Source organism: Dipteris shenzhenensis, chromosome 31 (assembly GCF_047967505.1).
Source record: "Dipteris shenzhenensis isolate YYH24624 ecotype China chromosome 31, Dip_SZ_1.0, whole genome shotgun sequence".
In the NCBI taxonomy this organism is placed as follows: Eukaryota; Viridiplantae; Streptophyta; class Polypodiopsida; order Gleicheniales; family Dipteridaceae; genus Dipteris; species Dipteris shenzhenensis.
In genome coordinates, this window is record NC_141626.1 from 2626486 (window position 1) to 2643203 (window position 16718).

A 16718-nucleotide genomic window follows, 5' to 3' on the forward strand; every position below is an offset into this window, starting at 1 on the left:
TTTTGTCTCAAGATTGAATCTCTAGGCTTTATTCAAAGTCGTATGCAAAGTTTACCCTTGTTTTTGAAGCTACAGTATACCAAAAGATAGTGAGGCCAATATCACACGTCATAGTAACTAAAACACTTATCCAATAAATTCTAATGAAATCCTGACCTAGTACGCATCTTTAAAATGCTTTTAGGATCCAAACTAAGCTTGGTCTTGGATCCTTGGGGTCTTCCTCGTCTTTCATGACCTACATCAACAAACATCTACTCAATTCTTCTCTCTCTCTCTCTCTCTCTCATATACACACATAAGCACACAATGAGAAACAATACTAATTTGAAAAATAACAAACTTAATCTAAAAAATCTTTCCATAAATGTTATACTCTCTCTCTCTCTCTCTCTCTCTCTCTCTCTCTCTTATACATGGACAGCACCAGCCTTCCCATCATCGACATCATCATGGAAATCATGCACAGCAACAGCATGGGCATTATCGGCATTCCCAGTTCCATCATTGTAAACACGAAGAACATCAGAAGCCGTCCTGGTGCACACCTTGGTTATCTCTGCCATGTCCCAGCCTTGAAGGCGTATAGATGTCACTGCTGCTCTGTCCCAGCCATGAAGGCGTATAGATGTCACTGCTGCTCTGTCCCAGCCATGAAGGCTTATAGATGTCCTTGCTGCTCTGTCTCACTGCTGCTCTGTCCCAGCCATGAAGGCTTATAGATATCCTTGCTGCTCTGTCCCAACCCTGGAGGCTTATAGATGTCACTCTACTGCTCTGTCCCAGCCATGAAATGAAGGCTTATAGAGTAGCCAAAGTTCATGACACACACACACACACACAAGATAGAAAGGGAAAGCAACGAGAGACATAGATCTATGATTGTGCAACTACATAACACATCAAAAGTGACTAAATCCACATCAAAAGTCCATAAAAACTGACAATATCCTCATCAAAAGTGACAACAACAAAAATATATATGTATATATACAATACTAACTCATGTGTCTACTACTACGCCTAAGCTCATTCGTCACGATTCTAGGAAGCGTCTGAGACTTCCTAGGCCTGCCGCGTCTTCTAGCAACTGCAAAATATATGAGAATGAAATTAAGAATGAAAACTGAAATTTCTACTACTAGAAATTTTGTACAAAGTCCATGAACTGTGACCTTATATACTAGAACGCAACAAAAACAAATCATGCTTTTTCAAATGCACAATGTTCAACAATAAAAGTAAAGTTTTTTGAGATAAAAGAACAGTTCATAAAAACTAGTTTTTGAGATAAAAGTAAAGTACTCTAAAATAAACACCAGTTCATAAAAAACCATTGACTCAAAAATTACACAACGTCCTTACATTAACAATGTTCAATATCATATGAGAACCAAGTGGTGACATTTATATTGTTGTCTAATTCTACACAAGGCTCTAAAATTATGTTCACCACCACTACTACTTCATCATCATCTAAAACCCTCCCTCTATACAATCGATCCTTTTCATAGTCGGTGAGGATTTGGGCTTCTGCGACCCTTCTTCCATCTTTAAGAAGATAGACATCAAGCATATCTACACACAATATAGAAAGATTCTCTCTCTCTCTCTCTCTCTCTCTCTCTCTCTCTCATGCGCGCACACACAATAATAGAGCATGTAGAACAGGTGGTTCTTATCTCGTTCCGATCGGAGCTCTGTAGATGGTTATGTGCACCATGTGCACGCCAGAAACATTCATTTAAATTGCACGTACCAGATGGAGTACTTTATTGGATGGTTCACTTTCAGGTGGAGGAAACTCTAGAAAAAGGGACTTTGGGGAGAGTATAAAAGGCAGCCATAGGGGGCTCATTAGAGGCATGTGTAGATCCAAGAGCAAGAGCCGGGTTCTCTTCAGAGGGTCGCCATCTAGAAGACAAGGGCGCCAAGCAAATCAGCGCCACCAAGAAGTAGAAGAAGGGCTGCAAGCATACCTGCGGTCTCTCTCTTTTTTTCCCTGCGCAACAGCCAACCAAAGAGCCTTCTTCTCTCTCTCTCTACCATAGCCGCAAGGCAAGCTTTCCCTCCACCATTCTCATCCAATAATGCAAGCACCCTAGGGCTGTGTTTTCAGCCAGAACCCATCTCTCTAATCTCTGTTTTCAGCCCAAGCATAGTACCATTAACGCAAAGCCAAGAGGAAGCTTTAGCGCCCAGAAACACTCAGATTTCAGGAAATTTACAGCAGCCTATTACCTTGTGTTTTCAGCCCTAAACAGGCCATAAACTTAGGTAGGCATAGTGGGCACAAGTGGGGCAAAGAAGGGGTTACTTGGGGGGTCAAGAAGGGGCGAAATTCAGTAAGAACAGAGGCTGGACAGCAAGTAAAACAGATCAGAAATTGACATCAAAGAAGGGCACTAACGCAACCGAAAGTAAACCATTCCATAGATGTCTTGCTCTTGGTTTTTTGGTTGTGGGAATGCAATGCAACCTTATGCTGGAAACTCTTAGGAATGGGGGCCTTTGGAGCCCGGACTCCACGAGGACGGCCCCCCCCTTATTATTATATTGAAGATCCTTCATATGCCAGTTGTATTACCGCCTGACGAGAATACACATCATCATCTTCCCCACAAGAGGCCTCAAGCTCCCATGGAAGCTTGACTCTACACAAAGCAGAAGGCCATTGCCATGGAGGTCAACAACAGCAACGAAGCACCGTTTACATCACGACCGTCAAACAACAACACGACAACAACAACGTCACCCACATTCAGCGGCAACAAACCACCATAGTCACGAGCTCAAGGACGGTTCTCTCTCTCTCACTTGGACAATGTTGAGGAGCTCCTCCTTTTGGCTTTATACCCCTTTGTTTCCATCCCATTTCCCATATGTGAAATTAATCATTTGTCGCGTGGCAAGCAGCCACGGCTTCCCTCTATTTCACTTGAAAAAAAACACAAAAAACACCATTTTTTGACATGTTTTGAATGAGCTTTCGGAACAGCTTTGGCCATGATTTAAGGGCTATAAAATCCATGTTTTTTAAGCTATATAAAATACTACATAAACTTGTAAAATGCTATATATATAAGGTGTTTTAAGCTATATTCAAAGGGTAGATAAAACTCAAAACCCCGCTAAAAAAATCATGATTAAAAAAATAGTTTTTTTAAGGCAAAACTAACTCCAAGTGTATCAGGGTGTATAAGCATATAGATAAGTATGTATGGCATGCATATATATATATATAAAGACAAAAAACTAAGGAAACATTACAACACAAAAGAAGCTTACCCTGTGGCTGCTCATGGGGACCCTCCTGCTCCTCCCCCTCCTCCTCGTGGTGGTCGTGCCCCTCCTCCCCTGATCCTAGCAAGAATGTAATTACTTTTTGTTTAGTTATAGTCTCTCTCCTTATCTCTCTATTTTATGATTTTCATCTTAGGATTTTCAAATTGTTTTTAGGATTTTGTAATTCTTCTTTATTTCTTTCTCTCTCACACACAATTAATTAGATTGTAACACTACTTTGGTCCCATAGATCTTTTGTTCCATAGAAACTTACCCTCGTGGTGGCCCTCCTCCTCCTGGTGGTGGTGCTCCTCCTCCGCCGCCTCCTCGTGGTGGTGCTCCTCCCCTCCTGGAAGGAGTGTTATTACCTTGGTTCGCTTATATTCTCTCTCTCTCTCTCTCTCTCTCTCTCTCTCTCTCTCTCTCTCTCGGGGAAGCACAGATCTGTATTACTGAGTATGAAAAATCCCTCAGAGTGCCAGTGGTGGCCTACTTAGGGGGCATACAAACTATACAACAGTGGGTGACCTGCAGGCAAGTGGTGCTAGATCACGGTGGTGCGTGAGATGTGTGCAATATGAACCACTGTGGTGGGGTGTACTCCCATCTGGCATGTCCTCCGACAATCCTGAAGAAAAGAGGCGAACATCCCCATCTACGAATGAAAGCCTGTCGTCTGTCCTGAGCAGAGCGGGACGGACGACATGAATCATCATAAATGGAGCGCAACGAGCGGATCAGATCTAACCCAGATCATGACTAGTGTGTCGCGTGTCGATGGCTGTGTGTGACCAAGAACATGGAGGCAGCGGGCTCTCCAAATGTTCCACATCGCAATCGCAGCAATCACTATGAATACATCATCCCTGTGCAAATGCTCCAACTGACGTGACTCTGGAGGGATCATACTGAGGCATCTCCTCGAATATCCCATCGTTGTAAGCATAAGAACTGGGTCTGTATCCTCTCCCTCAAAAAATATATGTGGACCTGGCCAAGGAAGAAGCGACAACACAGCCCCTCAACTGAGAAACCCGGCATGCAAACCTGCCCTGCTCAGCAATAAAGCCACTGCCCTCCACACTGAAAAGGCAGCTGGACAGGACCACAGGCAGTGGGCCTGAGACTCCGAAACATGCAAATCACAGCGAATACATATGGGATCATGGCCCATCAAGGCACCCCAAGTGCCTACTGCAAGACCCGCATGGGCAGCCATCCAGAAGAAGAAAGTGATCCTGCGGGGGATCCTCCAGCCCCAAATGGAAGTCTAGAACTCTGTCAAGAATGTGTGGGAAAGACCAGCACGCAACCATGTACCCAAGCGAGTTGGCCTATGCAGTGATCGACGGAGTAAGCAATGTCTCCCAATCCTCACAGAATACGCAAAGAAAGATACATGCCGAGCCCCCTGTTCCACAGAAGGCCACTCCCACTCACCAAGGTCCCAAGACAACTGTGAAAGAGGGCGCCCCTCCCATATCCATAATCGCCAGCTGGGGGCCATATCAATGTGAAAAGACGGGTCCACCTCCCGCCTTTTCTTGTAAGAACCTACCACACGGATGGGAGTCCAGTCATACTGTCGCAACTCCTCCAGACATCCCAAACCATGATGCAGCAAAGCTAGGGGAGGGCTAGTAGAGCGGGACCACTCAACAGCCTGATGGTAGCAAAAGATGTTATTCAAGATGCAACGATCCTGGATAAAAGCAGTCTGGGATCCATGAATGATGTCAGGAAGAAACGGTCTCGCCCGCGCCGCCAGCATAGTAGCAAATATCTTATATACCGTAGAGAGAAGCGTAATGGGTCGCCACTGGCGCAGAAGCGTGCTATCCCCTCCCTTCGGTAGAAGAGATATGAGTCCCGAGCAAAGAGAACGTGGCATGGACCCCGAATCATATATCTCCTATAGGCCACGAAGCAAAACCCCAGAGATAGCATCCCAATGAGTAATGAAAAACTGACGAGTAAGACCATCATCCCCTGGACAGGAAGCCGGGTCGAGAACATCCACCGCCTCTCGTAACTCTTGCACTGTAAACCCCAAACAAAGAGAGCGAGCCATCTCAACTGTGGCAGAGCGTCTCGTGTGAGACCATACAGTATCTCTGGCATCCTCAACCTCAGGTGTGACCGGGTCAGCATTGAAGAGGTCCTCAAAATAGGTAGTGGCGATGTCGAGAACACGATCTGGGTGAGTCTCCAAGAGCCCCTGATCGTCCAGGACTGCACGGAGAATAGTCCCAGAAGATCTCTCCCTCTGTGCGGCAAAGAAGTCTTTGTTCATCCGGTCACCAAGCGCTACCCAACGAGCCGCTGTCGCGTGATTGGCGAACTCAGATCTTCTCTCCTGAATCTCCCAAATCTCTGCAAGTAACTCAACGTGTCTACCAGCATAATGTGCATCACCCGGATGGGACTGTAAAAGGCGCTGAACCGATGCTAGAGGGGCAAGCAAGGAGCGCTCACACTGGGCCGCCTCACGACGACAAGCAGAGGTGGTCTCCCGGCAAGATGTACTGGACTCCCTGATACAAGAGGCAAGAAACTCAGAATGCATATCCTGTACAATAGGATCCTCAGAGATGGGATCTGCTCCCCAAATCTGAGCAATACGAGCAGATAAATCACTAGTAGAGAGCAACCTGTCTGGAATCCTCGACCCCCGCCGCACTGCAAGGGGCCGTGCAAAAGCAATAGTCAAAGAAATAGGACTATGATCTGACATCGAAGTGCCAAGCCAGATGCAAATGGAACCACCCAAGTAGGAGGCCCAGTCGCCAATATAGAATCTATCCAGTCTTTCCAGTAATAAGCGCCCCTGCTGACGGCACAAACCCCAGGAAAAGGCCAAGGAGCGAGGCTGGTGTACAAACGAAGGCATATGCCATGTATCCACAGCGTGAATACATAACAGAAATCTCTCCCAGGTGTCCTGCTCTGACCGCGCAATGGGAGTCAACACAAGGGCAGCCTCAGCCGAGTAGTCCTAGGCAGACTCAATGTTGTTGAAGTCTCCTCCAACAACCCATGAATCAACCGAAGAAAGAATAGGACCGAGGGCATCCACCAAAATGCGCCAGAAAGCCGACCGAGCTCTAGCATGAGTCGGGGCATAATCGACAAGAAGCCAATCCAAGCATCCGTGATCCTCACAATCACATACATAGCCCTGCCGGGCACCAGAATATCATGCTGACACTGAGGCTACAAACGCTGAGCTAACAGATATACAAACACCACAATTGTGACCAGAATCCCCAATAGATGGTGACCAATAGGTGCGGGATCCAGATCCCAGGAGATGACCATAGGGATGTGCCAACTTATGCTCCTGCAGCATCAAGATGTCCACAGGTGAAGAAGTTACAGAAGCAATCTCTCTCTTAAGTCAGGAAGCTCTGTTCCCAACTATCCTGGAAGTACGTAAACCATTAACGTTCCAAGAAAGGATATGCATAGTACCACTCTGGAAGCAAGAAACTGTACATCCATAACAGCATCCACAAGGCCATGCGCCATAGAGACCCAACAAAAGCAGCCATCATGACACGTGCATCAAACCACGCTGGAAGCATGAAACTGAACATCCATATCAATAACCACGAGGCAAAGGGCCATAGAAACCCAGAAAGTAGAGAAAATACATCCATAACCCCAATATCTACATCCACCATTGTGCATAGCGGGTGCAACGCAAACAAGGTAGACCACAAGATAATACATCCCACAAATAGCAAGGACATCCATAATCAAGAGCATGCATAGCATCCCTGCAACATGACTAGCAACTGTCTGCATCACAATCTCTGCCTCTTGGAAGAGACTGTCTTCACCAAAGTAGCATCCTGTGGTGGAAGACAAGGAATCCTCTTTCCCTCTGCAAACAAATGTACATCAACCAACCACTGAGTAACCACACACATCGCAAGGCCATAGCCACCCTCTTGATGCCCCAATCCTCATCGAAGAGGGCATCAAGAAGGAATCCTGTAAATATAGCACCAAAGGTAAGCAGAAACAGGACTCAGCGTCCAGCCACTCCATCGCACCACAGCAGTGAGGGAACAGAGACGCAAGCCACAACCAGCATCAAAATGATGGCAAAGCCAATCCTGCAGCTGAGACGGCGTATGTGAACGAACATGCTGAAGCACACTCTCCTCTGACCATACCTCTCACCCTCCAAAAGGTAAAACAAAAGAGCGAATTGAGCCGGAGGCACCACCAACAAACTGTAGACCAGCACTAACTCTAGCTGATCGCTGTAACAAGTAAATCCTGAGCAAGAAGGGACCCAAGGTATGGCCGCTACTCTCTGCCCGCTCTGCACCCCAAGCTGGTGGACTGAAATCTAGAAATGCACGAGGCACTCTAGAAGGCGAGGGAGGCGGAGGCGGAGGCGGTGGGGATGCAGGTAAGGCCAGGAGAGTAGGAGTAAGTGCAGGCGGGTGGCTATCAACCTGCATGGCAACAGGCACAGCAGGCCAAACTGACTGGAGAGGCGGGGCACCCGTGGCGAGGGTAAAGGGGGGAAATGAGAGGCCTGGAGTCCTGCTGGCGAACTCTGAGGATCCGACTCTGAAGAGAACTGAGTACCTGGGACTGAAGAGAGCGCCGGCGATAGTGGTCTGGGAGCAAGCCCAACAGGCGGTGCAAGGAGGTCAGGCCGCTCTTTCTCTCTCTTTTTCTTTTCTTTTCTTTTTTTTTGGAAAAAATATCTTCTATTAAAAAGTCACCTCGAGGCAAAACACCTCAAGGCCTTGAAGTACAAAAACTACAGGAGGAGATGGCTACACTCAAAGCTCGTTCCAACATGAAGGAAGGAGAGATACCACATGAGATGTTGGCGTACATAGTGGAGCTCAAGATAGCTCAAAAAGAGCTTGTGGCAAAAACACAAGCATCAAGATGGCCCGACATCGTGAAGAGGTCGTCCAACGAGAGCTTACCCAAAACAAGCCTTCCCCCGTGCTCATCAATGGAACCTTGGAAGAGGAACAAAGGACTAGGGCCTTCTATGTTTGCGTGACCGGCTTGAAGGAGAATGCAAGCCCGAGGAGCATGCAAAGGCACTATGTAAGCTCATGGGCTTGGATTCTACATCATATGTGGCGGCTTGGAAAGTAGGGAAGAAACCTACACAAGAAGGGGCTCAAGAAGCAACACCAAGTATAAGCAAAGAGGAGTACAAGAAGGATAAGCTTCGAGAGAGGCCAATGATCTTGCAGTTTGTGAATTTTTGTCATTCTTCTTTATTTCTTTCTCTCTCACACACACTTAATTAGATTGTAACACTACTTTGGTCCCATAGATCTTTTGTTCCATAGAAACTTACCCTCGTGGTGGCCCTCCTCCTCCTGGTCGTGGTACTCCTCCTCCGCCGCCTCCTCGTGGTGGTGCTCCTCCCCCCCTGGAATGAGTGTTATTACCTTGGTTCACTTATACTCTCTCTCTCTCTCTCTCTCTCTCTCTCTCTTTTTCTTTCTTTCTTTTTTTTGGGTAAAAATATCTTCTATTAAAAAGTCACCTCGAGGCAAAACACCTCAAGGCCAAATTACATCAGTAGCTGATAACAAGATACAACCAAGGTGAAAAAACCCCTCAAGGTAACCATGAAGTACAAAGCTGAGGGGAAAACCCTAGCTATACACGGAGATTAAGGAAAGGTGGAGGGAACAAGCGACGAAGAGGTTAATCAGCTTGTTTCAATACTAATTAGCTTATTTTAATTTTCTTGTTCAATGACGAGATATGCCTTAATCAAAGACTTCTTTGAAGACTTTGCAAAGTGTAATTATAATCCTCCACGCAACATTATTACACTTTACAAAATCGACAAAGAAGTCAAAGAAAAGACCTCATTGTTTTAAAGTTTACTTTTCCTTGAATGAACTTAAAACCCTAAACCCTTGATATCAACAAGGATGTCATCATTCCAAGCAATCTTTATGTAGGCCTTGGCCCTCTTATTGAGCCTGGCCCAATCCTCATCTGGCATGTCACCAGGCTTTGTTTCCAAAAGAGCATCATCGCAATCTTTGAGGAACAGTATGCCTTGCATTCTATCCTGCCATAAATCAAAACCTGTGCCATCGAATCGCTTGATTTCCATCAAACTTTTGGCGTCAGATGCAGAGGAAGTAGCGGCCATGATGACTAACTGCAACTATGTACCACAAGTAGAATACAACACGCTGAAATTTTGGGCAAAATGCACCAAAAACGGAGTATAGCCTCACAGAAGTGTGCACTACAGCTCCAAATGGTCACAGGAGCAATTTGAGGGAAAATGGGTCAGTTTAGGCACAAAAGTTAAGTTCTGAATTTTCTGCGCAGAAAATTTCAGCGAGCTAATTTGTGCCCAAAAACAACAATTTTAGTTGTTATTACCCTCAAAAGACATACATAAGGCTAATACACAGCCTTTAGATGCATGTAGGAGCAAAAGCCCCAATTTGTAGCATCAAATTTGCAGAGAATTGAGCCACAAATGGTCATACATAGGCAAAACTCGCTCAATGTGCATAAATTACAGCAATTTGCATTTTCCCCGATGTAAATACATCAAGCGCACACTTGCAAAAACCTGCGTAAATCTGAAATTTGCTGAAAAAACCTGTTTTAGAGACCTGTTTTCGGCAATTTCGGTGTTTTCGGGTAGCGAGGATCAAGTACAACTTAATACATGATTTGAAAACCTGTAGTGGCTCACCCTGGTGAATGGAAGCTGGAAGCATGTCAAGAGTGTCCATATGATTAGTCGCTCTAGAAAGCAAAAATACCGGATCAGATGGCTCCCCCTCAAATACAAGATTAGAGCCTCTCTCTCTCTCTCTCTCTCTCTCTCTCTCTCTCTCTCTCTCTCTCAGCTATGCAGATTAGAGCCTAAGACGGAGGAACACTACATATGTAGATGTCCGGTCTACTACGAGGAGGACGATATTACTCTCTCTTTAGAGAGGGTTTCGGGCCAATCGCCAGAGTGTATTAGATCCCACTGATAATGTCCTACCCCACAGATATTAGCTTACACTTGCCTCTCTCCGTGAGGACACATTTATTGGAGTTATTATTATTGCTTTATCACACTTTTTTTTAGGAGATTATACAGTGCATAAAAATTATATAAAAATTCTTTCATAATATGAAATATGCATCATTTCTTTGGCTCTATTTTTAAATTCAACAATGACAAATAACTAGCAAGATTTTTCTCACCTAGCTCAGCTCCCTCGCCTTGCCCTTCCTCCTCATCTATAAAATTACATAAAGAAGTCATTTTAAAAATCCTTTATTATTAAAAGAATATCTTAGTATGATGAAAATAATAAGCGAAAGATTCACCACTACTAGCGGCCGCTGCACCCCCGAGGTCCACAACGTCGAACCGATCACGCTAGAAAAATTAATAAAATATATGATTAGGTACAAAACGAAATAAAATCAAAATGAAAAATGGGATGGGAAAGAAAATTCATGCAAAAAAATAGAATACAATGCAATGAGAGAGAGAGAGAGAGAAAGAGAGATTACTAGCTCTTGCATTGCCCTCTCGTCACCGAGTCTCGCCTTCACAAGAAGACGAGACTTCTTCGAGGCATTTTTGTTTGCCCTCTTCTTTGCCGATTCTGTAAAGTATACCTGTTGTTTGCCCCGATTCTTCTCTACAGGGTCCCCAAGGCCCTCTTGCTTGATATGTAGATTTAAGTTTGTGAACGAGGAAAATGATTTATTGCAATGGGTGCATTCAATTTTCCCTTTCTTGTGGTATTCGTAACGGGGATCCATTTGCAAACTTGAAAAATTTGGTATTAGCACCCAATACATTTAACTTAAGTTTATATTACCCTAGTACTAAAATGACTATCGCACGTCTTGAATAAACTTACATAAAGAAAAGTTACCATGGGGGACACGAAGTGGACTATGAGCCATATCACCGAGCAAGGTAGGGAGTAGTACCAGGGGGCGTGGGCCAACGACACCCTTATGACAAGGGACACTACACGAGAGGGACTAAACCCAATGATTATGTGAATCATTTACGTGTGTGGAGTCTCAACCTCTCCATTTTCAATACTCTCAAATCTTTGAGCAGCACTGATGGCCATTCTTTGTGCAGTTATTTGACTGTACTCTCACACTCTTTGTGCAACATGGGTCGAAAGGGAGCTCAAATGGATTTTCCAACTCCTCGCGCCTTCTCTTCGCGGACTCTTGCGGCTTGCAATGTTGTCAAACCGAGAGGTGGATTGGGTAGATGACATGACGCATGGTTTGAACATCGTATGAAACTCGCGCGCGCACAACCACGCGAGCAACAGACGTACCTGGACGATCCGAACCGCGGGCTTCGAAAGCGGGGTCAAATGCATAATGCCAGCAAATAGACGTGCCTAGGCAGTCCGAATGAGGCGTCGAAAGCAAGGTCAAATACATTTCCCAATTCCTTGCACCTCCTCTTCGCGGACCTTTGCGGCTTGCATTCCGACTAAGCCGAGAGCAAAAGTGGGTAGAAGACACGCCTCGCCTGCGAAGAACATCGCCAGCAATGGACACGCCTCAACAGAGTGAATGGGCTCCTAAGGCGAGGTCAAATGCATATTTTCCAACTCACCTTCCCTTCCCTTCACGAACTCTTATAGCTTGCATTCCGACCAAACCGGGAAACGGAATGTGTGTGTGTGACATGATTCATGCTTTGACCATGGTATGGAACTCGTGCACGCACAACAGCGCCAGCAACAAATGAGCATGAGTGGTCTAAACGAAAAACATGAGACTAAGCACAGATAACAACAAAAACATCCAAAAGAACTTTATGTAAGATAAGCTTCTAGTAGGTTTATAGAGCAATATCCAAAAACAACATCACAATAAGGCACAAAAGCATGTCTACCAATAATGTGAAAACATGTTCTAGTAGGCCAGTGGGCCTACCTGAGTATGGGAGAACCACCCAGAGGGCCGAAGAAGCACGAAGGAGACAAGTCAAGCACAGAGGTTTGCAACCTCCACACAAAATGCCTGAGTGCCGACGAAGCACAAAGGAGAGAAGTCGAGCACAGAGGTTTGCGACCTCCAAAAAACGCCTTGCACAATTGATTGAGGAAAGCACCAGTATTTAAGAACAAGGAGGGCACCCCTTGAAATCAGCAAGAGACTCCGAGTTGAGCAGATTAAGCAAATCGCCGTGACACATCAGGCGGTGAACAGTAAAAAGCGTGAGAGGGTGCAACTACCAGTATGCATTTTTAGAAGTGAATAAACCTAATTAAGGCCAAGAAGAAGTTCACTTCAATCTAATATTGTACTGTTGCAAGGTAAAGTTTCTGGTAGCTCTTTTGGAGTTGGTAATCATCTATGTTGCATACCCTGCAGTCTGAGCATCTGAAATGCTTTAGTTTTGAACTCAAGACCTTTGATTCAAGAGGGAAATGAGATAACCAATCTACCACACTTGGGTGATAGAAAGGTTATCCCATTTTCCTCTTCTTATTCACACACACACACACACACACATTTTTGTTTACAATTACATTTTTTTATTATAAATGGGACCACCGATTTTTTGAAATTGATAAGATCTCTCATCTTGTACATTTGGGACCTCCCATTTTGTTTGTTCTGCTCAATTGTTGGGACCTCCCAATTATCCTAGGATACTTTCCTTTTGTTGGGCACTCTAGCTACCTCACCTGGCCTTTCAAATATACTCTATGGACTGACTTTCTTCATATGGAACTTCCCACTTCATCTTAGTTTGGGGGAAGGGTTGAACCCGATAATTTATTCCAATCATCCTACTGGTAAGGTTCATTAAGATTAATGTAAACTCAGATCAATCTGGTGTGTTATCAAGCTCAGAATGATAGAGCTTTATTTTTATCCTGGTAGGTGTGAGTAATATTCTTTGTAAAAAAATTAAAGGTATCATTTAAAAAGCAAGAGTTTAATTGTGCAGTCAAATATTCAAGCTACTTCTGTGCCTGCCAACAGAAGTTAATAGAAACCAAGTAAGGTAGATACTCAGCAACCCTAATAGCCTGTTAAAGTATATCTATACCATACAATATCAAGTCACAGTCAAAGGTGAGATTGTGTAATATAAACCACACAAGTATAGACCAACAAGGGCAAGAGCATGGAACAATGCTTCATTAAAAGTTTTTTATGTCCTTGCCAGTGTCCCATCTGACATATAGGGACAGCATCATTGAGTTAACCATTCCTTTTGCAATAGCAAATCCTTTCACAGATTATGTATATTGTTCAAGCTGCCCAATGTATGTATTTTGTCTTGTATGTTAGTTTCCATTACTAATTTCAATACATTTTCACAAAATTACTTCTGGAGAATAATCCAGGCCAGAGTATTACATACCAAGGTATTATAGAGTCATAGTCTTGTACAGAAGATTAATCCAGATATGCAGCAGAGAAGACTCAATTAGTACAGATCAAGTAATCTCAAAAAATTACATGAGACTATTCAGGCTAGTATAATGGCCAAACATTGGTTTAGCCCTTTAATCATTTCAAATGATTACAAAAGGGATTCAGCCATGCAGCCTTGCAGTAGATGAAGGTAACCAAAGGAACCATATCCTTATAAAAAGCCATATAGAATGGCCAAGTGAGAAAACTTTTGTAGCTTATCAAACAACCACCATAAAACAATTAACATTATATACCCACCAGTAATATTGTCCAATGAGGAGCACAAGTAGTAAGAGAGAAGAATAAGCGTTTATTCAACTTAGTAATAGAAAACCCCAAGCAGGAATAGTATCTGTATAGTAGGTCATGCCCTCTAGGATCAACTTAAGAATACTATGAATTTTTCTCAGAGATCCCGGGATAAAAGTAGAGTTCAATCATCTATCCTTCATTACAGAATACAGTCCACTAACCTAACCTGCTCCTAAATAATGCAAAAGGAAAAAGATAACTCATAGTGTCCACTAAGGTTTAAACCTAACCAGTAGTATTGTTCAATGAGCAACAGGTATAGTAAGAGAGATGGGAAAGCATTCCATGATTAATCATCTCAGTAGTAATGGAAGACACCAAACAAGACTAGAGTCTAGGTAGTAAATCATACCCTGTACGATCAAATAAGTGTGAATTATCATAGAAAAGCAGTGATGTATGTAGAATAGAATCCTACATCCTATATTACATCATACAGACAAATCAACTACCCTGCCCATTATCAAGGCAAAAGGACAGAGATAAGGCAAAGTACCCACTAAGTTGATTGAGATTACTACCACTAACAATCCCAATAACTGTGTCTAAGAACCACCTGAACCACCAGGGGAATATAATAGACCATCCTATAAAATAAAAGGTAATTTTTAATGTAGAGCAAATACATTCCCCAGAATATAACCCTGCACTGGAGAAGATAAGCCAGCTACTAATCCTGTCACACAAACAGGGAATCATGTTGAACCAGTTTGAAAATTAGACCAAGCATGTCAACTCATTACCCATAATGAGAATGGCCATGAATTAATTCCAGAGAGGAAAAATAATCAATAAGGGACAAAGTTTTATTAGTTTGTGTTTAAGCAAGCAGGGTAGTTTTAATTAGATACTCAGATAACCAAGTATAGTTCATCAATCTGCACACCATCCCAACAACTACTGTCTGTACTAATTAATGAACCAAAAAGTTTTAAACAATTATTGGAGACTTTAAAAATGAAGTAAGTAGGTTAGTATTCATTTCAATTAAGCATTCTGCATTTTAACCAAGTATTCCATGTAGGATATACTCAGTACTGTACCAGCCTGCCCATTAGGAATGTAAAATGAGGTGAGAGAGTTAAAATTCAGTTTATGTTTAGCACAGCCAGTTTAAAACAGACCATTACATATTCCAATCTTAAAGAACCATATCCATGTAGCAAAAAGCTAGTCCCAGTAGGTATAGAAGACCTACCTGAGCCATGTGTAGCACCAGATTTGTGTTGTAGCAGGGCAACCTTTGCAGGTAAGAGGTAAGCAGAAGGGATAGATTAAATACCACAAGGTAAGGTCAAGCCACCATGAAAGCACCGAATCTTCAGAACCAAATATGGATTCACCGCCATCGACAGTCGCAGTTGCAGAGAGCCCAGTCCAAAAATAAGCATGTAATTGAATTGGATTCAGGAAGAGGGTAGCCAATTTTTTTAAAAAAATTAAATAAAAAAGAATATGTGTGTGTGTGCGTGTGTGAATAAGAAGAGGAAAATGGGATAACCTTTCTATCACCCAAGTGTGGTAGATTGGTTATCTCATTTCCCTCTTGAATCACAGGTCTTGAGTTCAAAACTTGTCGGATAGATCAATTTGGTCTCTTGGGATAGTTTCCTACGACGTTAAAAACCTCTCTTCTCTCCTCTCTCTTCTCAATGAAATTGTGATAGTATCTACATCGTACATGCATGCAAGCACTGATCATATCCTCTGCATACTAGTGTGTACACACAAATATCTGCATTCAAAATGTAATAAAAAAAAAGGTAGTATTTATTCTGCCCTGCCATCCTACCTCCAAGAGCCATGTAAAAAATGCTAGTTCTCTCTTGAAATGCACATTAACCTCTTCACAACCAAGAGCTTTTATGCATAAGGAACAAACAAGACATAACCATAAGCTCCTCTCATAAAGCAACTAGACAAAGTGCAGTGACCTTCGAATGCATCTTGAAAGCATGTGCCACGATCGGAGTAGCTAACAAGGGGAAACAAATCCATGATGAGATCGCAAGGCAGGGCTTGCTGCACGACGACATTGTGTTGGGCGGTGCTCTACTGGACATGTGCGAGCATCTTATAGGGGAAACAAATCCTATACAAGGCAGGGGTTGCTGCAGAAGATCATTGTGCTGGGCAATGCTCTAGTGGACAAGTATGCGAAGTGCAGTGCTGTCTCAAAGGCACGATAAGTGCTGGACGGGCTACCTTCACGGGATGTTTTCTCTTGGATTGCACTGATTGCAGGATATGCACAAGAAGGTCACGCCAAGAAAGCACTGCACTATTTTGAAGAGATGCAGCATGAGGGCATCCTTCCAAATACAGTGAAGTGACCTACGCTTGCATCTTGAAAGCATGTGCCATGATAGGAGCAGCTAACAAGGGGAATAAATCCATGACGAGATTGCAAAGAAATGGTTGCTACAGAATGAAATTGTGATGAGCAGTGCTCTAGTCGACATGTATGCTAATTGCGGTGCTCTTTTAAAGGGGCAACAGGTGCTCGATGGGCTGCCCTCTAGGGATGTTGTCTCGTGATCTTGAATCAAGTAAACAAATTGTCCATCATGCAGTCTATTTTGTTTCACATACATGTTGGCAACAAGTGCATTCCAACAACAGAATTGGACTCCAATCCCTGGTAAACAATATGAGTATCAGGTTACCTGGTG

The 16718-nt window shown here is 43.6% G+C and overlaps 1 protein-coding gene across 1 annotated transcript; it reads right to left on the reverse strand.

Moving 5' to 3' along the window:
* Positions 1-402: 402 nt before the first annotated feature.
* Positions 403-11121, reverse strand: LOC147880900 (uncharacterized). Its single transcript, XM_087402178.1, has 7 exons — positions 10828-11121; positions 10639-10690; positions 10513-10548; positions 8630-8704; positions 3560-3634; positions 3289-3363; positions 403-1090 (listed from the first exon to the last, which is right to left on the reverse strand). The coding sequence occupies exons 1-7, from the start codon at positions 11119-11121 to the stop codon at positions 999-1001; spliced, it is 699 nt and encodes a 232-aa protein (XP_087258304.1). The 3' UTR covers positions 403-998.
* Between the last annotated feature and the right edge of the window lie 5597 nt (positions 11122-16718).